Raw genomic sequence first — 25,289 nt, forward strand, 5'->3', positions numbered from 1 at the left:
TCTTCACTGAAGAAAATAGTAAAAATTAATAAAAACTCTTTTAGTCCCCTGGTAATCATACAATTGGACTACCATATGCAGTATTTAGGATAAAAACTGATTGTATGAGGAAAAAGAATATTGAATGAAACAGCTATAAAATATAAATACTATCCAAGCAGATTTTTTTCAAGCTTAAAATGGGGCTCAATGAGTGGATCATATTTATTGATGCTAGTGGGAACACAAGTACTGATAAATACATTTCTGTGATAAACAAAACTTGGCGATAATTACATCTAAAGGTTGACAACAAACTTCTGAAACCCGACAATGATAAATTTAGAAGACCTTGCAGGTTACAGCGTTCCATCTAGATGGAATTTGTATCAGACAAATCGAAATACTGATTTGTTGGTGGCACTGGATGAAAAGTGACAATACATCCTGTGGGGATTGTGAATATCTGTACCAAATTTGATGCCAAGCAAAAAATAACTCTTATCTTTATGTATGTGTAGTGACATTGAGGAAGTGTTTTCATTTTTGGCTTGCATTTCATTCTAAAAATAAATACTCAAAGGCACACGGAGAGCAATTTGCACTATTTTATTATTTAAACATTCATATCTCACTAAAATGACATCTTTAAAAGTTTAAGTTATACATTCACACTTTGAACACAACAAAACACTTAATTTATGGCAGAGTTGTAATCCTCTTTGAGCTGAAGTTGTTGGATAAGCATCGAAACAGATCACTTTATTCAGGTTTGCGATTACATTGTGGTCATTTTGTCCTTTCTTTGGTCATCCATGTTTTTATACGGAACACCTACAGAAGACAAAACAGGAAATATATTAAAACTGCACACAAAGTCAGACCTCACTCAAATATAAAATAATAGTACATTCTGAACAGAAAAGTTCACACAAATTAATTAAATAACAGGCAAGTATAAATAAAATTAAACAAATATATTTAAGATTAATAGGAGTTAAATACAAGATAAACATTTATGTTTCAGACTTTTCTGCAGTGTAGGGAAATACATAACATCTGTGTTTTCATGTAAATTATAATATGAATATTATTCAAATAACAATGTCTAAACGTGCATTGTGGTTAATTGTCCTCAGGAGTATTACATGTGTTATTTTATTATATATTGCTATATATACACACACACTACCGTTCAAAAGGTCACTTAGACATGTCATTTTTGAAAGAAAAGCATTTTTTTTTTTCAATGAAAATTCTTTAAATGAATCAGAAATACAGTCTAGACATTGTTAATGTATTAAATGACTATTCTAGCTGGAAATGGCTGATTTTTAATGGAATATCTCCATAGGGGTACAGAGGAACATTTCCAGCAACCATCACTCCTGTGTTCTAATGCTACATTGTGTTAGCTAATGGTGTTGAAAGGCTAATTGATGATTAGAAAACCCTTGAGCAATTATATTAGCGCATGGATAAAAGTGTGACTTTTCATGGAAAACATGAAATTCCCTGGGTGACCACAAACTTTTGAACAGTAGTATATATTGTTATATTTAAATGTAGTTACATTATTTATTATTAATTCTCACCTGTTGATTTCATGCTGAACTTTTTCTCTTCATGCTTAAGTTTCCTGTGGACAGAAAATTGTCAGATGAGTGACTTCAACATGATTAACACATTCTGCTTGTAGGAAAGAGTACAGAGGATTTGGTAATAAAGAGTGTAGGCAAATCAAACAGGTCCCAGGGTTGATATAATTGATCCAGTGTTCCCACCAATTCCCAAAAAGTTTATAAATTTATTGAATGATGTAAATGTAATTTTCACTCACCCACTGTGAGATGAATGGACCTGTTGAATTGGATAAACGTGTTTCCTGGAATGAAAATGAAAGTTTTTGCTTACTAGTCACATCACAGCAGCCAACACATTAGAAACCATTTCATATAGTCTAGATTTACAGTATTAATATGATACATATATTTATTATTAGATTTTCTCTGTGTATCTGACATATCTGGGCCTCGATATGTGTTTAATCTGTTTGTTTTTGATGCCATATTACTGCTCATGGAGACTCACTTGGATTTGCGTCTGCAGACACACACAATGGTGGTCACAATGATGATGACAGCGACTGGGACCAAGACCGCAATCAGGATAATCCACTTGGTTTCTGCAACAAACAAATACAGTAAAGAAATAGAAACAGGCCTTTACGAGATTCAGTTTGTATCAGACAAAGATAAAAATAAAAAGCAGAGATGAAGTTTCAAGAATGACAAGTCCTTACCATGAGTACTTTCTTGTTATTACTAACAAGTATATTTTATGCAGATTTTTCTCAGAAAGGAATCCTGCCGTCTGAGCCACTAATTCCATCAATCAGATCTATCTATGGCTTTAGGCTTGTTTATTCCACTTTTTATTTTGAAACCCCCTTTCCTCATGTGTTGCTTGTGGTTTAATTACCTCTCTTTGTCTGTTTCCCTCTTTTGATTGCCCTCACTTGTGTCTTGTCTCACTAATTAGCTTAGTGTGTATATACACCTCTAATCTCATTTCACTAATTGCATATCCTCATTTCCTTTCCTTGACTCCTCTCCTTGTGTCTTAGTTCCTCCCACCATAGAGTTGAGCAGTCGTTAATCTTTGAACCTCTCTCCTCAGTATGCATTTTAGGAACTGAGACGTCCTTTGTTCTGATACACTAAGATCAATTTTCAGGTCATGGGCCAGAGGAGGATCATCTTTGTCCTTGTATTTAGTTTTCCGTTTGCCTCCCTGTAAACTTACCTGCCAGCCTTTGTGTCTTCATTTTTATTTTTATTTTTTTGGATTAGGAGGTTTTAGATTTGTTTCTTTATGGACCTTTTTTCTCAGAATTACCAGCTGCCTTCTGTTTCTTCACTTAATTGCTTCCATCAACCTCCCAGTATTTTTTGTTTGTTTGTTTTTTGTTGAAGTTATGTCTTTTTGTTCCTACTACCTGTCTGCCATTTGAGTGTCTGCACTTGAGTTTTTACCTAAACACATTCCTGACACTATCTAGTTAACTACTTAACAGTGTATGCAGCAGAAATCTGATATAGATCCTAGACTGTCAAGTAGTACCATAGTTTGACTCTAGCCTTTGTTTTTAATGTATGCTCTGAAGAGCGAAGCAGATGTTTTCGCAGGTCATACCTAATCCTCCTTCTGGTGTTTTCTCCACCTCACAGTTTACGCCCTCGAAGCCGTCTGGACACTGACAGGTATAAATAATGTCACTGACAGGCTCACATATTCCACCATTCAGACAGGGGCTACTGAGGCAGGGACTCGCTGCAACACAGAACAAGACATTGTTGAGTTTTTTTGATAGCCTCAGTTGGATTCAGTTATCGGCTACATTAGAATGTCAGTGTTAAGGTACAAATGGAAGGTGTAGCAAATAAACAAGCATGAGCACATGCAATACCACGCATTTCACTTTGTTGCAGTATTTTGCCCATTTTTATGTACTTGTTTTCCACTTCACTGATAACCTTATTTGCTAACAAGGCTATAGAAAATGGCATCTTCTCTTGAAAAATCACATTCTGTGTGTAATTCATTTCAACTGTCAGTAAAATTTGAAATAATGTTGTAGAGCTCCTTTCCCTATGCTTTCATGTTCATAAGTATGTCCCTCAGTATCAATGTATAAATGAGCATATGATTTCAAAAATGAAATATTTCATATTTTTCAAAATGTAGGATTAGAAAATACCCCAAAACATTCATACTAAAATAAGATTTACATCCTTGGGACTTACTCTTTTATTTTTTTCCAAAACAGGTGTGTGTCCCCATAATGTGACTGTGAAAGCAGAACTCCCACTACATTACTAATACAACTACACCTTCATGCATACCTTTATAGCAGTCCCGTTTGAAATTGTAGATGGTGCAAACATCGCCATCCGGACAGGTCTTTGGCTGACACACAGCACCAGTACTGGTGCATTCACAGGACTGAGAACAGTCCTCAGTCACAAACTTTTCTTTTAGCTGCGTAATAGAGGGGCAGAAGTGAGTTTAGGCCAATTATAACCCCAAATAACACAAAATGTAATAACAGGAGAAAGAAAGACGTTGTTACTTAATGCAACTTACAGGGTAGTATCTGTTGAGGAAGGTACAGCCACACTGTGTGTATGGAACACAAATGTCCTCACTCATGACAAAGCCTGGAGCACACTGGCACCCTTCCATACAGTCAGTGGTGTCACATTCAGAGGGCGCTGCTAGGTCAGCGCAGGAGGCCGGGCAAGGTGTCATACAGGTGGAATAAGTGCTGTTGGCATTGCAGGAGAGGACTAGGAGAGGATGAGAAATAAGTCAGAACCCTATCATATATATATATATGTATATATATATATATATATATATATATATATATATATATATATATATATATATATATATATATATATATATATATATATATACACAATTTATATTCATGATTAAGGTAAATGGGCTAAAAGAAACACATCACTGGCAAGATTCTAAATCTAAAATGCTTGTTGTGTTATGAAGCTCTCCACTGTTTTTCCCAGCTGATATGAATGTAGTGTGACTTGTATGTGTTAAGCATCTTACCACAGCCCAGCTGTTGCCTCCAGGGTCCCAGTGTAACTCCAGCCTCCTGACAGGCTACAGCGTATGCTTCATAACTGGCACAGCGCAGTTCTGCACTGCCACTCTCAGCACACAGGTCATACACACAGTCACTGAAAAACATACACAAATAATGAGCATAAGCTGCCAATTTACGCAAACAGATATTTTATACAGGGACAGTTTAAAATTGGGTTGTGATCATGCTTATCATGTGCTATATTGTACATGCTTTTAAATTACAACTGCACAGCAGTCAGTTTCACACACTCCCTTACAAAAACTCAAGCTACTCACTCCTGGAAGCTTTTGGGTAGCAGAGTGGCATGGCAGGCAGAAAACGGACCCGTGGAGTCAGACATTGCTCCACACTGAGTCGCACTGTTGTAGTTACTGAGTTGAGATGAAGAGCAGTCTGATGTCACAAATCCTGAATCTGGATCAGTCTCCACCTCTCTCCTAGATAGACAGAAAGGAAAAGGGCTTTGTTAGTTGTTGTGTCTAACCTGAAGTATATTTTTGACTGAAGTGTTACTGAAGAGGAAGAAACCTGAGGAGGTTACAGTAATGTTCAAATCATTATTCCTACAATAGGTGTTACTAAGCTTTTCTTGGATAGTTAATGGTTTATATTATGTTGAATTTCAATGTATGTATTACTGTTGGTACCTCTGTGCTCACATTGTGCTTTGCTTTGCAGTGATACATTGCATATGTAAATGTACATGGTTCTGTTTTATGTTTGGTGAGTCATGGTGAGAGAAGGGTAGGTCACTGCACAGAGTCCAGGTTTAAATCACTTAGACATATAATACTTTCACTTCTGGTGGAGCATGTGACAAAGATGGTCACATAAAAGAAGTCTCTGGTGTCATCCACCTCGACCCCCCTAAAATAGTGATTTTATATTTCAAAATGTAGCTGACAGGTATGCAACACTGGCTTGGTTTTGTGAGTTGATGTATATGTTTTGGAAGATCAATGACTGATATTTCAGAGATACAGCATTATATCCCTGTCTTTTGTTGACAGACTTTTACTACATCTCATTATTTAATATTTGATAGGTACAGATAACATGTCAGACAGTGAAGCTCTAGTTGACGGTGGGTTTACGATTGAGGTTTTATCAACGCACTATGCTGTTGTGGTGTTCTGGAGTTAAGGTTACGGAGAACCATTCCATTCTTCGATGGTTCGCACAGGAGTGCAACCTTTTAAAAGGGGCAAATCAGGCTGTTAAGAGGAAGAAGCTTCTTCTGTATTTAAAACAGAAAATGTAGTATTAGAAAATATCCCCAAATATTCCTACTAATTCTTTTTTGTTTTTGTTTTGTTTGTGTTTGTATTATTTTTTCACCCTTTTTAAAATTATTTTTTGTTCCTTGGTTTTTAATTTGTTTAAATATTGTTCCTTTCTCTGTTGTTAAAAAAAAGAAAAAAGAAAAAACTAATAAAAAATGATTTACAAAAATTCAAATCCAATACTTTTTTTTGTCTTCACCATGTGCAACTTCGCATTTTCAGTTGTGTGTGAGCTTTGTTTATGTTTTTTTTTACTCTGCAAGCCAAACACAAAAACTTAATCAAGACAGTCGAAGTACCTTCTTTAAAATCTGTTATAATCATAGCATGTTATACTTAAAGTACTAAGCAGCATTTATACTGTTATTAATAAACCCATCCACCTCAATCAACTTCAATTCACAAAGCAAATCACAAATCAGTTTCACTTGTTTTAGTGTTCACCATTGCTCATCAACATCATTTACTTCTTTGATGTTAACCATGTTATCTGACTGCCATTCATTAACCGAACATCTAGCCTAGGTGTTGTATTATTAAGATGGATTGTAGGTTCATAGATATTCCCATTTAAGACCAAATCATTGTCCTGTTTATTTCTTTGTTTGGGAACTGGAGGCCATTGAAAGCTTGTAATCATCAGACTAATCAGTAAAATTAGATTTGATCAATTTCATTATTATTTAATCAGAAATATTAATATTTTCCAGTTACTCAATTTAAGATTGAGCAACCTGAACCTGAAGATGTAGTTAATGCTATCTAGTAAATGCTAGTTATTTATCATCATTTGTGCTGTTAGGAGGTCTTGAAACCAAAGCTTTTCATCATCAAACATTTTACAAAAAATATATTTAAAAACAGATTGATTACACAAAAAAGGAAAAATGATTATTCCCTGAAACCCAAGTTAAAATGTTCAATAGTCAAGGCCACAACATAATTAGTTTACTGATATAGAAAACTAAAAAGCTGGCAAATACTCACAGAGAATTTGAGAGAATTTTTTGGCATTTTTGTTTAAAAAATTACTGATAACCAATATTCAAAATCTAAAGAGCTGTATTTACAGTTAGAGCAGCAACCCTGGTTGTGGTCCTTACCTGTGAACATGCACATTGATGGGCAGGTTGTAGCTCCTCAGTCGATGAGCCTGTCGGTCACTGACCCTCCAACTATCTCCAAACTCATCCAGGTTCCTGACCACCGTCCCATCTGGCTTCATGTACTCGTTGTTCCTGATGCCATCATAGTTCCCACACAGTCCTCTGACAGAGTTCATATAGGTGCTGGGGAGAATGATTTCTAATACCAAACAGAGAGATGTAGGAAGAAGGTGAACAGTTTCATAAACAAGCCAAAGAAGGGGTCAGTTATTGAGGACAGAACTGTTATGTTCCTTTACCTCCACGACTTTTGCCATCAAAGCGTACAGTCAGACCAAAGTCGGTGGTGAGCTGCATCTGCTTGGAGTTCATTGTGATGGTCAAACCATTAACTGGACTGAGAGGAGGTGCTACACGCTCCCCATTTACCTAGAGGAGGTACAATTTGATTGCAATTTGTCATTTTTAGTCCACAAAACAGACAAAAGAAATATGGTGCATTGATCAGACAAAAACACCACACTGACCAGGACTCTATTCTTCTGCTGAAAGCGAACATCAACACCGTAAACATCTATGTACATCTCATCCAGGAATGACACCTTCTTGTTTCCTCCACGTCTGATATTCTTTCCCCGCACCGTCAGGGGCAACAGGGAATCATCAAGGTCTTGGGTCTGAGTTAGGACATAGGTGTAGGGACCCTGGAAATGATGGGTGAAACCATCAAATGTTCGGTGATGAGGATCCCCAGAGACTCTGCACGTACTGAATTCTAGAGAAGATGACAATCAGAACAGATGGGTTATGCTCAAAACAATACAAAGATGTACATTCTTGTTGCTCTACTTTTCCATTAAGTGTTTTCAAAGTTTATCTTCTCTAAACTGTACACTGCTGGCAGTTACAACAGCTGTAACATGAATATGACAGATGAAGCACTTCAGAGCAATGGACTCACTTGTGGGTTTGCAGTGAAGGTCTCCATATTTGTCTAGAGCGCACACTGAGTTAGAATTACAGCTGTGGTCCTTACATGTGATCTGGCCACCAAGGCTACATGTACATGAGTCAGCACATGTATCTGTCAGCCATGAGTCTCCCACCTACACACAGACATACACAGACAGACTTATTTAAATTTATTGACACGTCACATTGTATTGCAAATACAGCTGGAATATGAATTAAAGTACATGAATTTAGTCGTAGTTATGGATTTGTCTGCAACCTTTTATTGTTTATAGCAGTATGGTTTCAATAGAGGTGCTGAAACTTGAATCCTACCTCCGCATTATAATTACAATAACAGAAACTAACAAAGACTAACTCTTAAATGTGTCTTTTGTAGGGCTTATATTTCAATTGAGTTTTAATTCATTTGATTTATTTTCTAAGTAAGTTTGGCTTAAGACCCTGTAAGTAAAATTTTGACCACTTTTGAGGCCTCATCACAGGTTGACACCAGTGAAGCAATCCCTTTTATTGGAGGATTATACCAGAGATTGTTGGGTGGGGTCTATTACAGATCTTAACTAACAGTCCCTGGTGTACGAGTGGGTGTAGACTCTACCTTTTGTTTAGGTCTCTGCTAAGATTTTTGCACCTTCAGTGGTTTTAACCTGCATGTGTTTCTGATTTCAATATTCAGCCTCACTCACATCGTGGTACTCTCCGTTTGATTCCAGACAGCCACATTTGTCCAGAGGAACACAGTTGTTGTCACTGAGGACAAAGCCGGCATCGCACTGGCAGCCCTCCACACAGGTGGCTGGAGGGAGGTGGCAGAACATGGGGAAGAGATCGGAACACGTGGGAGGGCAGGGGGCGGTACAGTCTGAGTAGTGACTGTTAACAGGGCATGGCATAGCTGCAAGGAGGCAAGAGAATCAAGTATGAAAACAAAACCAAAAAAAAATAGAATAGTTCCTTTATTTGAATGAATAATTGGTGTTACTCACGGCAGAAGGTGTTGTTTCTCCAGCTGATGGTAACTCCAGCGCTCTGACAGGCCTGAGCATACGCCTCCACGTTGTCACAGAGCGTCGCCTGCATGCCATTATACTCGCACATGTCGTAGATGCAGTTACCCAGGAAAGCCTCTGCATTTACCAGAGAGTGGCAGGGCTTGAAACGGTCGGAGAGGATGACCTCAGCACACTGAGCGTTGAAAAGCGTCTCTTCTTCTGCAGTGCAATTGGGGTGGATGTCTGGACGAGTGTCTGGCTGACAGCTGCAGAGGAGAATGTTTGGATGACTGGTTTAGTCAGGGTCAGGGATGATGCAGTATTATCTCTTTGTGATTTAGCTGATGTACAGTAGAAACTCCTGCTATTGTAGTTGTGCCAGTTTGTGGCTCTCACATAAAATGGATCACAGAGGTAATCCTTGAATGTTAATTAACTGACGATGTCTGAAAAAACCCAGGAGGATTAAAGATCATTGTGTCTAGAATTTATAAAGAATACTTTAACTAGTTTGATGAAAGAAATGATTGTGTTCTTCAAACTTTGCTGAGTGTTCAACTTTTAGGTAAACTGTGACCCAAATGTATACAATGTAAACAATATATAATGTAAGAATGTGTTTACTATCACAACAGAAACCAGTGTGTAATTATTGTTACCCAGGATCACTGTCTCCGTCTGATTTCCAGCTGTTGCCCAGTTCAATCACATCCTTGGCTGGTTTGTTGTCGGGCATCAGGTTGTCATCAGAAGAGTTGTGGTTGTAGTTTCCACACATGCCACACACCTGGAGAGGAGGCAGGTGGAACACACTTATTTTATTGTTTTCGGTAAACCTTGATAAGTCCGCATCTTATAACATTTTAAATCCACTAACTTTAACAAACTACATATAGAGTAATACAAATGTCAAAAAAGATGTCAAAAAGAGTCATATTTTAGAGACTATATCCTTTAGAACAATCGCAAAAAAGATAATTTCTTGATTTTATATATATAACCTATGCTGGTTATACCATAATACCATGTATCGATAGATTATGATTGCTCAAGGATTAATGTAAAAGTAGAATTTTTTCATGCTGTAGTAACTCTAACCACCTGCAACTCGGAATGGCAGAATCAGAATCATTAAAATACAAATGATACACAACCTTGCTTGACGTTGAGAGATTAGATTGATGGACAATAAAGAAAGATAATAAAATGGTCTTTTATTTTCATACCTTGTTGAAATAATCTCCAGGAATAGTGATCTCCAGGTGGTGGACTCCATCAAACTTCACCTGCAGACCAAAGTTTGTGTCCAAAAGATTGTAGGATCCACTGCTTATCACTTTGGCTCCGACCACGTCAATGGAAATTGGGGTTCGCACCCGTCGTCCATTTAGCTAAGATAAAAGAGAAAACATTTCCATCAGCCACTGCCCATTTCACAATGTTCATTTCATACTTGTTTTCTGCAGTTATTACTAAATACCCATGAATCTGACATTGTGTTTCTTACCAGAACTCTGCGAGCCTTCTGCAGTTCAACTACAGTATCATGGGGCAGGTAGACTTTCACAGAGCGAACATAGGAGGCTTCTGGTTGACCGCGTTCCTCATTTTTAGCCACTATTTTGAATGGAGTTACGTTGGTGGTATTACATACCTAAGGGATTCAGAGAAAGAATATGAAACATGTTTTATTTTTTAGGTTTACTACAGTTTCAGAATGATTTAAAACAGAAAAGCAAGCAGTGACAAAATCATGGCAGATGTGTATAAAGGTCTAAAGTAAGATACAGTCAAATTAATTTCATACCTCCACAAGAGTGTAAGTGCAGGTGCCCATGAATGTGTGCATTACACCATCAAAAGTGTAGTAATGAGGATCTCCAGCTACATGGCATACTCCTTTACCTGAGGTAAAAAATGAGACTCAATGAATGATAATGGCACAGCTTCTAGTGCCATCAGTGAATCCTTTAATGTGCAGTCTATAGCTTAGTGTACCTGTAGAGTGACAGTCCAGCACTCCCTCCACCACTTTACACTCCTGTGCAGGGCTGCACTGCCAGGGCTCACAGGTAATGTTGCCATTGCCGTTGCACTTACAGCGCTCTGAGCAGTCAGTCTCTGAGAACCAAGTGTCTCCAGCCTACCCAGTTACCCAAAATACACATAACAAGTCAAACACAAAACATATCAACATAAAACATACACCGATCAGCCACAACATTCTGACCACTGACATGTAAAGTGAATAACACTGATCATCTTGTTCCAATGCAATGTTCTGCTGGGAAACCTTGAGTCCCGACATTCATGTGGATGTTTGTCATGTAAATCCCACCTAAACATTGCAGGTCAAGCTGCCTCACCCCCTACCCCCATGGCAACAGCAGTCCTTCATGCCAGTTGCCACCCTCAGCAGGACAATGCACCCCGACACACTGCAAAAACTGCTCAGAAGTAGCCCAGGAAAGACGACAGAGCTAAGGTGTTCACCCAGGTTCCACATTTCCCAGATACAAATCTTATTGAGCATCTGTGGGATGTGTCAGGATAAGCCTGGTCTAGGTAGGTCCCACCCTGCAACCCACAGGACCCACAGAATTCACTGCTGCCATCCCAGTGCCCCACTGGGTCAGAGGAGTTTTAGCAGTATAAAGGGGACCAACACAATATTAGGCAGGTGGTCATAACGTTTTGCTTGATCGGTGTGTATTCTTTTTACATCAGCCCTGCTCTATAGCACACCTACCGGCCTGTACTTTCCATCTTCATCAGTACATCCACACTCATTGATTGATACACATTTGTCTCCACTGAGGACAAGGCCAGGGTCACAGATGCAACCCTCCACACAGGGCTGGTTGCAGGAGCCTCCAGGGCCTGCAGGGTCCTGACAGCTGGGTTGTTCACAGGCAGGGCCACATGGGGTGTAATGACTGCCAGGAGGGCATTTCAGAGCTGACAGGAGACAGAAGGACATTTGTTAGAAAATGTTCTTAGAATGTTTTATTGAAATATAAAACAACATGGGAACTGTCATCAGTTACAAAACAAAAAGAAAAGTTGTATGTAAATACATACTTTCAGTTTTCTCACACCATAAATGGTGACAAGAGGGAACTGTGGCATTTCATTATGAACTAACAGTAAGATAGGCAGTTTCTCTCTTTTGTGTCCCCAAATAATCAATCAAATAATCATCAAAAAATTAAGTATGCAATAACATGAAGCAGCAATAATAGTTATCTTTCCATCAATTAGCTATACCGTTTATCCTAAAACCTTTAGTGATAGTTCGGATTTGACGGTTTGCCCTAAAATGACCAAATACTGCCACACACACACACACAGAGAGAGAGACTTACGACAGAAGGTATTGTTCCTCCAAGCAATGGGTACTCCTGCAGCAGCACACATATCAGCATAGCTCTCTATGGCCTGGCACAGGGCAACAGTCTGACCTCCAGTGGCACACATGTCATACACACAGTTTCCAAAGTATGGTTCAGGGGGCACAACAGCGTGGCATTCCTTAAAGATTCCTGACGTTAGGATCAAACATAAAGTTGATATGTTAATTTTCGGCATGTATTAGGCTACTTCATTAGGTGACAAAGGCCATCTTAAACATTCTTAGGGAAAGGGATTGAAAGGATTACTTTAGTTAACATCATGTACTCATGCTTCACATTACCATATTAATATCACGGTTGTTTTATCACTTGTGTTGATAAAACAATGCCTTCATTCATAGAGCACCCCATATTTTCCTCTATGAGACAAGTTAGCATCATCACTCCCTGCTCCCTGATGTGCTGATTTTGTTGCTTCCTCATAAAGAGTAATGAGGTCAGACACTAAGCATCAATCTTTAACAGCTTCAGATGCATTAAATTGTCAATTAAATGACTTCTGTGATAATGAGTGCAGTGGAAGGTCTGTAAAATGTTTGTCTTCCACTTTAAGCACTCAGTGTGTGTTTGTGTCATACCATTGGGATCAGTGATCATGCCACAGCTGGTGGGCTTACTGGCCTCTTCTTCCACCTTTTCATCACAGTCTTCCTGTCCTCCACCGTTAGTACAGCTGTAAAGGAGGTGGATCATTCATCATAAAGGAGTAAAGTAGTTTTTACATGTTTGTGTACACACAGATGGTTGTCAATTGTTTCTGGTACCACAAAGGAATTGTCTCACAAAACATCTCAGTTTGAGAGAAATGCTATTTTTGGGAGCTAATTATTTCCCTCTGTCTCAATTTGCAGTTTGTGTATCTGTCTTAAGCTCTTGTTAGTGAAACATTTTGTGTGCAGATGTTTTACATTAAAAGTCTTAACTCTTAATAATGGCAACTGTAAATTATGGGTAAAAAGAGGTCTATATAACATGGGCATCTGTTGTGTTGCCATACTTAGTAATATAAAGATAGATGAGACAAAGACAAATGGTAACATGTACAAGCAATTGCTTTGTATGTCTCTTATAAAAGACTGTTACAAATTAAGGTCTGGGTTTGCTCTGCTTTGTGGCTCACTCAGGCCGTGGGTCAGGAACCTCCCAGCTGTCTCCCAACTCATTGCTGTTAGCGGCTGGTGTATTGTCTGGTTTCAAATTGTCATCTTTGGAGTCTCCATTAAAATTTCCTGTGGGCAACAAACACTTAGACTCAATTCATTGTAGTGAGTCAACATGTCAAGAAAGACAAATAATAATTTGTTTTGGTCCTTACCACACAAGCCACAGAGCAGGCCATTGTAGGAGGTTGGAACAGTGACGTCAGCGTGGTGGTTACCATCAAAACGCACCCTCAAGCCGAACGATGTCTCCAGGACAACAAATTTTCCACTTAAATAGATCTTAACTCCACTGATAGTGGTGACAGGTGGAACAACCACTGTTCCATTGACCTGCAGAACAGAGAGAGACTTGTCGTGACAATGTTGGTGTTGATTTGTGAAGGCAGTTAAAGTAGTGGTTATTGAGGATCATTCAAATGTCCTGTTCTTGGCTGACCAGCAGTCTAAACAGATTTATCATTTGCAACAAAGTTTATGAAAAACAGTATTCTGTATCAGGTAGCATACCTGGACTGTGCGACCTTGGCCAAGGATGACAGTTTCACCATTCACATTGATCACCACGGCCCGGACATACGAAACCTTCTTATTACTTCCTCTGTGTTCATTTTGAGTGTCAACAGTGAAATACGGCAAGCCAGAGGACTCATTGCAGGGTTTGGTCAGGGTGTAGGAGCAGGCTCCCATGTAATTGTGAGTGTGTTTATCAAAGGTGTTGTAATGAGGGTCACCGGATACAGAGCAGATGCCACTTCCTAGAGAAGAGAGGAAGGAATTGAGCTGTTTTGCCTGTTGTTTGATTTCACACTGTCTTGTTGAGGGATAATTCATTGAGACACTGTCAGTCAATTTGTAAATGTAATGAAAAGAAATTAGTCTGTGTGCTTTTGTTTATGCATTTAACATACCTAGAGGGTGGCATTTGTATTCTCCATCATGGAGCTGGCAGCTCTCAGTAGTTGGTTTACAGCTGGTATCATGGCACTGGATCAGACCTCCACTCTGACACTCACACTTCTGCTCACAACCTTCCACGTACCAGTTATCACCCACCTGACAGCACATCCCACAGAAACAGAAGCATGTTTGGACAAGCAACAACTTCATATTTAAAAATAACAATATTTTCTTGTAGATGTATAATTGTCCACCAGTCACTGACATCAGCATGATATAATTTCTGATCATTCTTCCATGAAACATTCCTTCAGTTGCAAGACGTGTGAGGATTTTGGTGGATCTTCTATTAAAAGATCCACTACTGGTTTAACTTTTAAATAGATTGCTTATGATTTCATTAAAATACTCTTTAATACAATGCAGAATCCATGGTCAAAACAATAAGGGTGGGGTTGAGGAGGTCAGTCCTGGACAAATTAGCAATAATTTGAAATGTATGCTCAGTGTAGCTGACTTGCCTCACAGTTCAATCTGCTATTTTAAATAATTTGAGATTTTTTAAAATCCCTTGTCAAACTTGTAGGAATCCACACCCTTTTTCTGGAGGCCTTATAGAGTTCTTTCTGTCTTTGCATTAGGGCATCACTCTATTCAATATCAAACAGAATATCGGACCCTACATGTCAGAATTTTAAATAAGACCGGGGCTGCCTGTCATTCTCCAAGAGTGTTCTAATTATTGGCACCTAGTCTGGAGACCTTGATTCTAATTTTAAGGATTTGCAGTCATTATAAAAATGCACTTATATTGATATGCCTAATATTGTTCTCTAATTTAAATGACAAAAATGACCTAAAAATATTAGCTTTATGTGTCATTTGTCAGTTGTATTGGTCATTTGTTGAGTATATCAGCTTTGGTATTTGCTCAGATTTGTTTTTCTCCCTATGTAAACTGATTAACAATGGTGCAAAGTAACTTCACAATAACAGCAGCAGTGAAGAAGTTACTTTGTACAAAAGGGCAAGGAAAAAACATTTAGAAACTCAGTGAATCAGCAGTGAATGGCTGATATCTTCAACACGAGTGTGACGTGGCATATGAAGGTGCTAGATCAAGGCTAAGCAGGTGTTACCTACATGTGTCATGCTAAGTAATTTGAACAATACTCCCTTCACTCTGGTCATACTATGCAGATTCTCCTAAACTGTCTATCAAATTCAAATTACCATTATTTTATATCCAGACCTAAACCTTGCATATGGTGATGTAAGCAAGAGGCTAATGTGGTTTCGGGATAAAGGGAATGTGATTAGATGCTTTTTTTTACTTACAGGATGATAAGATCCACTGGTATCCACACAGCCACAGTCTTTCAATGCCACACATTTGTCATCACTGAGAATGAAACCTGGGTCACAGGCACAACCTTCCACACATATGTCCTCACAGCCAGATGGTCCAACCACACCCACACAGGTCTCAGGACATGAACTGACACACAGTGAGTAGGAGCTGTTGGGTGGACAGGCCAGGGCTGCATGGAAGAACAGAGGGATGGAGAAAGGGATGAATGGTGGGCAAAGGCAGGGTAGGAAAGATGGATGAATTGATTAATTAGAGGAGGCAGAAGGAATCAAAGATGGGGTAAGTTAAAGACAGGGATAGAAAAAAATGGTCTCTTCTTTGGGTTTGGGTAGGATCGTGGTGGATGTTGGACCTTTTCCTGGTTTAACAGCATGTTCTGGATGCTGTAACTTACTAGCTGAAAATGAGTTTCTCTCCTGAAGTGTTACTGTGGGTAAACTGTATGTACAGTTACTATGGCAGACACACTGAATGGGTGTAGGTATCTCATTCACTTTGATAATCATGTTTGCACTGGGGCAAAAAAAAAAAAAAAAAAAAGATTCCAGTACAGTCCATCAATAGAATGCTGGCAGTACTCATTGTTTTATGTTTAAGTCTACCACAAAACAACTGGCTCAGTGTGGCTGTGAGTTTTAAAATACTGAGTCTTTTTTTTAAAAAAACTTATATCTTAATCATATCTGGCAATCCCAAAGCAAATTTTCAGGTTTTCCACAATTTCTGCATTTTAACATTTTATTTGTAATATTTATATATATATATATATATATATATACACATACATACATACATACATACATACATACATACATATATATACATACATACATACATACATACATACATACATACATACATATATATATATATATATATACATATATATATATATATATATATATATATATATATATATATATATATGTATTGAGGGCTTACGGCAGAAGTCTGGCGTCCTCCACTGGTACACCTTGGCCCCAGCTCTGTGGCATGCATCAGTGTAGGCCTCAAGTTGGTTACACAGCACATGCTGCTGGCCATGGAACTGACACATGTCAAACACACAACTCTGGAAGAATGGAGTAGGATCCACCACACTGATACACTCCCTGGAATTGAGAAAAACACTCGCTCAGTTTGAGGAGGAGAAGGTAGATGGCATAGCACACTGAAAAGCTTGATGAAATATATAGGAAAAATAGTCCTCATACATGCACTTTTTCTAAAAACAGTACCAGTTTTCCTCCACTTCTGTTATAGTTCTTTATGCTCAGGTAGGTAGCTCCTTCAGGTACCTTGGAGGACTTGTTACATTTATTTAGTCTATTTAACCTGAAGCCTGCTGTGCCTAAACAGACTATATCAGTCCGCTCAGAGAGGGAATTTCCTATTAAATTTGTCTAACTTGTTGTTTAACGTTTAATTTGAGACATGTAAGGAAATAATTGACAGTGGAGGCCTTTCAGTTAGTGCAGTAAGGTGTCACAGCCCCTAAGTCTTGAGGTGTTACAATCATGGTTATGGTCTGGTTCCTTTAAAGCTCCTTCCTATGTGTGTTTGTTCTGCGGTGTAGTTCAGAGTCCAGTGCTGCTTTCTTTCAACACTCCAATGTGAGTTTTCACTGCAGATAAATAACACTTCTCAATGTATCTGTAATGATTTCTTAACTACTTAACAATTTACAACTTTAGTTTTGGGATTTATCAGTACTATTGGTACTATTGCCCTGTGTCGTTGTGTTTAGTCAGGTACCCCTAAGCACTGTAGTTAAGGAATTGGAACACGTCAGTAAAAATGGGAAGAAAAGATTTGTACTCACCTGAAGGGTCCAGCAGGATCTTTAATTTTGCCACATTTTTCTGGTTTCACCACCTCAGTTTCAAGTTCAGGGTCACAGTCTGGATCGGGCTTTGTGTCTGGGATACACCTGATCAATAGAACAGAAAACACAGTAACATTTCATTTCTCAAATCAATAGCACATTCACTTTAATTAATTTTAGGAAACGGGGTTGGCAGGAAAATGGGAGGATGACAGGAAGATGGCATTGCACTGAATTGAATTGAATTGAACTGAATTGAATTGAATTGAATGTACCATGCCAATGTTAGCTGTGATAGACTCCTCTAAGGACGAAGTGTGTATACCAAAAGGATTGATAGGTAGGCGATGATGTGTTGTTTTTATTTTATTTTCTTTCCCTTTCTATTGTTATCTGAATGGACATAGAGGTTATAGAATCCAGCTATGAGTCACATGCAGCTTAGTCGTATGCTTAAAGGAAGTTCAAAGCAAATCTACAAATTCTCAGATTACAGCACAATGATGATTGTGTATAAACTCACGTGTCATCCTCATCCTCGTCTGTCTGCCAGCTGTTCCCAAAGTCATTGACATTTCCTACCAGAGTGCCATCTGGTTTCGTGAAGTCATTGCCTGGGTTTCCATCATAGTCCCCACAGAGACCACACATCTGGTCATAGTAGGAGCTGGAGGGACAAGAACAATGTGGATTAACAGATGAGGTCTTAAAATGTAAGACTGACAAGACCAAGTATTGTTTGGCCATTTAATGAAATCCAAGAAATCTCTTGATCTGATACTATAAGCCAAGGCATCATGAATAAAGGATACATAAGGAAGGCGGATCTATTGAAAATAACAAATGTCTATAAGCTTTGAACTACAGCTTGCAAAGATAATCAGCAGATTTCTTAAACAACTGTCATGAAGTGATATATATCTCTTTAGTTGTGTCAACCTGCATTGAGAAAAACTATGACCTTAAGCCGTTAAAATAGACTCTCACGTATATGCTCTTCAGATCATTATGTCTTGTCTTTCAAATTGAAAATATATGGTGTATCTGGACCCTGGACATTTCAGACGAGGTGCAACTGTGTTTTGGATCATTTTAAATACAAATATGTTTGTGAATTCATGTGATTATTCCAAGACCCTATGACTAAAACTGATTGCATTTACTGTTTGCTGTACTACAACAGACATGTCTGTGTAGATTCTCCAGGTCATGGTAATCCTAGGAGCAGTAAAAGGCAACTGGCCTTCGTTTTTCAGTTGATAAAGACATTTCACCCCTCATCCAAGAAATTTGTTTACTTCTCTGACCCATTATTGACCTGGGACGTACCTCAAGGTGTGAAGATGTGAATGGTTGTAAAACCAGGTGGTCCAACAGTAACACCAGTAATAAAGGCCATGGGGCTGGCAGTTTGCCCAACAAAGAACATAAATCTGCCATGTCTTGAATGACTAAATGCTGGTTTGGTGCTTTGAGTAGTATCTGTTTTGCTCTGTTGACCTGCTTTAAGGCCAGTAATGTACACATTCTGGGTTGAGAAAGCAGATGCTTCAAGAAAGGGATGAGGAAAGCCATCTATGTCATGTTGGAACAACCATCTCTAAACAGAGTAGGGGGTCTACCACACGGTTTATTGAGCACCTATAATGCAGTAATAAGACCTCTCCCCACAAAGTTTCATTCTCTCTAGACTAGGCACATGACGATTTTGATGCATTTTTGAATTGCATTGTATTTCTTGTTATCTTATAAAATTATACAACTTTCACATATTTGAGCAGCTTTTTGCAAAGCAAATTACATGCAGGAATATTAAACTGTGATTCTACTCATCATTTCAGACAAATATGTGGAATGATAAAAGATACACAGCAAAATGCACAAAGCTTATGCATATATTTCACCAGTAATAGAAGAGTTTCCACATTTTGTGTCATTCTAAAGATGTAGAGATTGCCAGTTTAATTTGAGAATGTTTTAAGTGTATCAAACAAATCTGTTTTAAGAAATGCACTTCCCAAAATTCCCAAAATGAATGTTGTTTCACGTCAAAAAAACCCCTGTCATCAAAAAATAAAAAATAAAAACAGTTTTGGGAAAGAACTGCCTATTTTATGCATATGTGAATGCGTTGTCCCAAAAACAAAACAAAATGAATAACAAAAAAAGAGTAACAATTCAGTAAAAACAATAAGATTACACTGTCATATGTATAAAAAAGGGGGTTCTAAAATATAGAAATACCTTTAAACAAGCTTGTATACTAACCTAGGAACTGTGATCTGAGCATAATGGTCTCCATTCCAATGCACTCTCAGACCAAAGGTTGTCTGCACCGTGATGAACTGACCAGCGAGAGTAATAGACATGAGAGGAGAGGGGGAATGAGGCAAGGCTACCTGCAGTCTATTCACCTGCCAAAGAGATGGAGAAAGAAATGACATCAGGCAATGCTACACAGAAGCTGTAGATTAAATCAGTATTAACCGTATATTATCAGTTTACTGGTTTGGTTTCCTGTTTCCAGTTTTAAATTTGATAGATAAGCTGATACAACACTGACACTGAGGAAACAGATCCAACAAGGAAGGATCAGGAAAAATAGTGTGGATGGATTTCTGGGATTATGGCATTTGAAAGAAATGTAAGTCAAGGAAAAGGGATAAGGTCAAATAAAAAAAATGAACAGAACAAGGGACAGGCTTTGAGAAGTGATTTCACTAAACCGGAGGATTAAGACTGATATAGTGACTGCCACAGCTGGTGTGTGTGGCATGTGAGTAGGCACATGTTTTGCATTGTCAGTCTTTTGTGACATCAACAGCTTGTAAATGTATCTACATTTACAAACAAAAAATGATATCATGTACTGGTGTAAATATTATTCATACTGACCAGTGTTATCTTGGATTTCATCAGGGTCACAGTGATGCCATCCACTGTGACATAGAGCTTTCTGAGGTAGGACACCCCTGACACTCCTCTCTCTTCATTCTTTCCCTCCACAGAAAACCAGGGACCTGCTCATGAAAGCCAAGGATATTATGTTCTAATATTGAAATTAATATTGGCTGATATTGGTAATATTACAATGAGAATGAAACACTGCTGTAAGTAAATATATCTAAACCTGTGACTACCTGTGTCATTCTTGCATGTCCTGGCCAGTGTGTAGGTACAAGTTCCCATGAAAGTGTAGTACTTATCGTCAAACGTGGTATAGTGAGGATCTCCAGATACCACACAGTCCTGAGAGCCTGAGAGCGACAGACAAGCAGCATGAACCCAGGAGCATTACACGACAGCACAGCTGAGCTCCCAGCTCCAAGATATTTCAGGTAGTTACATAGAGCTTGTCAAGCAGGGCATGCCTACAAACATTAGCTACTATGACTGAAAGTGAAGCCATTTCTGAACTTCTCTTGCTCAGTTTAATTTTTCTTTTGTTCATATTCTAAGCCAAAAAAACAGGCTGATGAATGAATTGCTATAGTTTACATTAGAAATATGTCGTTTTTTTGTGGAGTTTTCCTCCCATAGCATTTCATTCATTTTCAAATTTAAAAATGTTAATATCAAATCAATCTTGATTCCCATCAACACTCAAAATCATAGCATATATTTTCATAACATGCTGTACATTTTAGTTTTGGAGCAAGTCTGATAAAGGTACAGAAGAAGATTGAAAAACAAAGAATGAAGATAACAATAGCGTGAATGTTGCAAGTAAGCCTTACTTGCAACATTCACAGTCTTGTTGTCTTCTTGTTGTCTTATAATAGCAAACATAACAACAACAACAGATAACGAGGGTGTGATTGCTTTCAGGAATTACAGTACCAAAGAGAAACAGGATAGCAGTAGTTTCAAGCAATTATACAAATAAATACACAGCCTTTGCTTTTAGCAATCACAATAATTATCCATATGTCAAGTGATCATTATTTAGATAATGTCACTAAAATCTTATTTTGAAATGAACAATAAATATCTTCTGTTAAGATATTTTCTTAAGGTGACATTCTGTTATACTGCTATTGTATGTGCATACTTCTTATCCACTTCAGTTGCCACATGTCAAGTGGTGCAGTTTGTGTAAATTTACCAACGGGATAGCAGCCCAGGTCTCCATCCTGGAGTTTGCACTCGTGCAGTGGCGGACAATCAGAAGGTACACAGGTAACGAAGGGAACATCACACCTACACTTCAGCTTACAGTCTTCCACATAAAACTCCTCTCCAGGCTGAGACACACACATCACAACCAATAATTCAGTAAACATAGTGGGAACACTTGCTGGTTTTGTAAATGTTTTTCCATGCAAATGTACATTATAAGAGGACAGAAAGATGCTGTGTGAAGGAGCTACGAAAGTTCTTCCTAGTCTGTCTCAAGGGTCGAAGGATTAAGTGTTGCAAGTTGTACATAGAAGCAAATAAATGATTTGTGATATTGATCTAAATAAATAAAACTGACAGCTTGATACACATGCTCACACACAAGTCTCTGCTGGCCAATCAGGGCAGCTTCACTGTACCTTATAATACTGGCCATTGGTATGGGTGCAGCCACACGCACTCTTCTTAACGCACTTGCCAGCACTCAGGACGTAGCCGGGATCACAAACGCAGGCCTCAGAACATGGACCAGCACAGGAGGGAGGCTTTCCAGAACACGTCTCTTGACAGCTGTCTGCACAGAGCTCATAGTGGCTGTTTGGAGGGCAGCTCAGTGCTGAAGGGAGGACAAGAGGCTGCAGTCAGTAAAAAGGCTGAAATATTTTTTTCCTAACTCGCCCTTGTAGGAAATTTTAAAGGTTTATATACAGTGTTTAACATCTGCTGGAAAACATTCCGTATCTACAGTGCATATCGTTATATCACACCTAATCTGTGGTTACAAACTCACGTCTGCTTGTTCAGTTAATATGGTTCATTTTGGCTGGTGTGAAAGCTTTCAAACTTTCAAACGTTTCATGGACCAAAGAATCATGAGCTGAATCCCAGTCAGCTGTCAAATGGACTCCAGTGTGTTTTGTTTGTGGTTTAAAATCAAACTAAGCAATATTTAAGGTTGTACAAGTCCAACAAAGTTGCTAGAAGGAGAGATTTTTCAGATTTTCAGGTTTTAATGGTATTTAATGTTTAAGAGAGGCTGGACCTTTTCCATGATTGACCATAATGTCAGCACCTTCAGCTGGCATGTCCCCAATGTTTCAGAGCAGAGACTACTGATTATTTATTAAAATAATTTTAAAACCTGATTTATATATGTTTATTGTACTTTATGCTTTTTCAACCATTCAAATTTTACTGGTTGGTTAATAATAACATTATCCATGATGTACCAAGTTCAGAACACACATTTAGAACATATTAAACTTTCCACAGACATTTACACTCTAGTGACTAGTTTTTGGCTTTACTGACTCAGAAGTTTACTTGATTGACTAAATAAACAGCATAAGAGACCCACTACTTCTCTTGCTGCTTCCATCTAACCCAACCTACATCCCACTAGCTATCGTTTCTCCATCAATGCACTCATTCACCCAACTCACGGCAGAAGTTTTCATCCCTCCAGGGTCCAATGTTTACCCCACGGTCCTGGCATTCATTTACATAGGCTTCAATGGCATCACACAGAATGGGCTTGGCTCCATCCAGCTCACATAAGTCAAAGAGACAGTCCCGGAAGTAGTCCTAAGACATACAGTTGGTTTGTTTAGTTACAATGCTTAATAAAAGGTTCTCACTGCTTTTTGACCATTATGTTGCTGTAGAATCTTCTAAAGTAAACCCTTCTAAGGTAAACCCCACCCTGCAGCTACAACTCACGCACACACACACACACACACGCACGCACGCACGCACACACACTCATCACCTCCAAACTCAAAAATACATACAATGCACATTATATTATGTACATGATATTAAGTAGAAGTACTACAGACTGTGTTATACTGTTCTATGTGTGATTACAAACACATAGATTGCACTGTATTATTTTTTTATTTACACTGTGTTCCAGATGTTTTATGTTCTATGCCATGCATAGCTACGACTTACGTTGCACTATGTAGAATTATATTCTATACTATAGACATACACTACTGGTCAAACATTTTAGAACCCCCCAAATTTTCCAGGTATGGAAACTGCATGTTGCATATCTCATTCTACTCTGAAATGAAAGCATAGAACTTCACATTGGTTTATGCTATATACTGTATGACTGCATGTGTGTGTGTGTGCGTGTGTGTGTGTGTGTGTGTGTGTAGGTGGGTGGGTGGGTGTGCATGTACATTTGGGTTGACTTTGGGGTGGCACACAGCAAAGGGACCCTTCTTGTCCAGCAGGATGCCACAGTATCCAGAGCCCTCATACAGTTCCTGCTCTTCTTCATCACACCCAGGGATGGTGGTGTTGGGTTTCTTATTACATCTGTCAACACAGTAATTCGGTTAAACAAGCTGTGCTTGTTAGTTTTCTTCCCATGGAATTATGAGGGAATAAGTGTTCTGTGCCCATAAATAACTATTAAGAAGAGGCATTTTATCTTGCTGTGGAGTTGGGATAGCTTTTATATCACATTTTCTCAAAAGCAGTCAAATGTTGTTTTTTCATATGGTTGACATCTTATTTTGTGTCACTTCCTCAGTTGATGCATTAATTGTGACTAAGTCCTGACATTACTGAACACAAAAGTGCTATGGCAGTCATTTGTGGTGTTTATTAAGTGCCCTATATTAGTACTTCAACTTTACTGCAGCAAAGTCTACGGGGGCAAACCAGACCATTAAGAAACATGATGACCATTGTGTAGTGACACAGAGTACACAAAGTGATATAGATTAATGAAGATAGATGCAGTGTTTTTGTGTATTTAGGTTGCTTTTAAAAAATGCCTATGCTTGTATTTGTGTAATACTTACTCTGGATCAGTGTTCCAGCTGTCTCCAAAGTCATTGGCATTGTTGGTCAAGGCTCCATCTGGTTTACGGAAGTCATCTTTAGCATTTCCATTGTAGTCTCCACACAAACCACACAGTTTGTCTGCATAGCTGCAGATTACAATACAAAAAGTAAGACAGAGTTCTGTGGAACCAAACTCTATTTTTAAGTATATTTTCAGCTTTATGCCAAAACATCCACTCACTCTTTAATCACTTTGATGTCCATGAAGTGGTTTCCATCATAGCGAACAGTTACACCAAAGCTCATAGACACAGTGTAGTGCTTTCCTGCCTTGAACACAGAAACATCTGGGGCCAGAGTCACTGGTATGTTGACGTTGGTTCCATTCACCTTAATGACAAAAGCAGGCGTGAATAACATAATGATTGATTACTGAAGATGTAGAATTCAGCCAATTAATAGAAACTGTCTATGTACAGAGCTTTCAGTTATTAATGTCAAAATAATGGCATTAGTAGCCAAAAAAAGTATATTTATACTTTACAGAAGTTAATTGTTAATAATAGCCTTCGTATAAACTATGCATATATGCACTGTAAGTTCACCTTACAATGTTACAGAGTGAAACTCTACAATTCCCCATTTATACAGGAAAACAACTCCAGCAGAACCAGACGGTGGGGCAATC

At 38.4% G+C, this 25,289-nt stretch overlaps 1 protein-coding gene across 1 annotated transcript in view; it reads right to left on the reverse strand.

Annotated features, from left to right (window-relative positions):
• Positions 1–573: 573 nt before the first annotated feature.
• Positions 574–25,289, reverse strand: part of zanl (zonadhesin, like) — a 35,739-nt gene continuing 11,023 nt past the window's right edge. The window contains exons 14-53 of the mRNA XM_055007759.1: positions 24,843–24,991; positions 24,619–24,747; positions 23,989–24,127; positions 23,242–23,383; positions 22,219–22,415; positions 21,786–21,924; positions 20,821–20,937; positions 20,576–20,700; positions 19,949–20,094; positions 18,204–18,347; positions 17,678–17,785; positions 16,798–16,967; positions 15,822–16,024; positions 14,495–14,639; positions 14,094–14,341; positions 13,739–13,916; positions 13,544–13,652; positions 13,002–13,096; positions 12,376–12,552; positions 11,760–11,968; positions 11,009–11,153; positions 10,818–10,915; positions 10,518–10,664; positions 10,237–10,401; positions 9,670–9,797; positions 9,005–9,276; positions 8,705–8,913; positions 8,005–8,149; positions 7,571–7,818; positions 7,343–7,472; positions 7,041–7,242; positions 4,930–5,091; positions 4,615–4,745; positions 4,126–4,328; positions 3,885–4,020; positions 3,175–3,312; positions 2,071–2,164; positions 1,820–1,864; positions 1,575–1,618; positions 574–813 (exon numbers count right to left, since the gene is read on the reverse strand). Coding sequence (XP_054863734.1) covers positions 758–813; positions 1,575–1,618; positions 1,820–1,864; positions 2,071–2,164; positions 3,175–3,312; positions 3,885–4,020; positions 4,126–4,328; positions 4,615–4,745; positions 4,930–5,091; positions 7,041–7,242; positions 7,343–7,472; positions 7,571–7,818; positions 8,005–8,149; positions 8,705–8,913; positions 9,005–9,276; positions 9,670–9,797; positions 10,237–10,401; positions 10,518–10,664; positions 10,818–10,915; positions 11,009–11,153; positions 11,760–11,968; positions 12,376–12,552; positions 13,002–13,096; positions 13,544–13,652; positions 13,739–13,916; positions 14,094–14,341; positions 14,495–14,639; positions 15,822–16,024; positions 16,798–16,967; positions 17,678–17,785; positions 18,204–18,347; positions 19,949–20,094; positions 20,576–20,700; positions 20,821–20,937; positions 21,786–21,924; positions 22,219–22,415; positions 23,242–23,383; positions 23,989–24,127; positions 24,619–24,747; positions 24,843–24,991 — 5,967 coding nt within the window. The 3' untranslated portion in view covers positions 574–757. The remainder of the gene's footprint in view (positions 814–1,574; positions 1,619–1,819; positions 1,865–2,070; positions 2,165–3,174; positions 3,313–3,884; positions 4,021–4,125; positions 4,329–4,614; positions 4,746–4,929; positions 5,092–7,040; positions 7,243–7,342; positions 7,473–7,570; positions 7,819–8,004; positions 8,150–8,704; positions 8,914–9,004; positions 9,277–9,669; positions 9,798–10,236; positions 10,402–10,517; positions 10,665–10,817; positions 10,916–11,008; positions 11,154–11,759; positions 11,969–12,375; positions 12,553–13,001; positions 13,097–13,543; positions 13,653–13,738; positions 13,917–14,093; positions 14,342–14,494; positions 14,640–15,821; positions 16,025–16,797; positions 16,968–17,677; positions 17,786–18,203; positions 18,348–19,948; positions 20,095–20,575; positions 20,701–20,820; positions 20,938–21,785; positions 21,925–22,218; positions 22,416–23,241; positions 23,384–23,988; positions 24,128–24,618; positions 24,748–24,842; positions 24,992–25,289) is intronic.

This window comes from Amphiprion ocellaris, chromosome 23 (assembly GCF_022539595.1).
Source record: "Amphiprion ocellaris isolate individual 3 ecotype Okinawa chromosome 23, ASM2253959v1, whole genome shotgun sequence".
NCBI classification, from domain to species: domain Eukaryota; kingdom Metazoa; phylum Chordata; class Actinopteri; family Pomacentridae; genus Amphiprion; species Amphiprion ocellaris.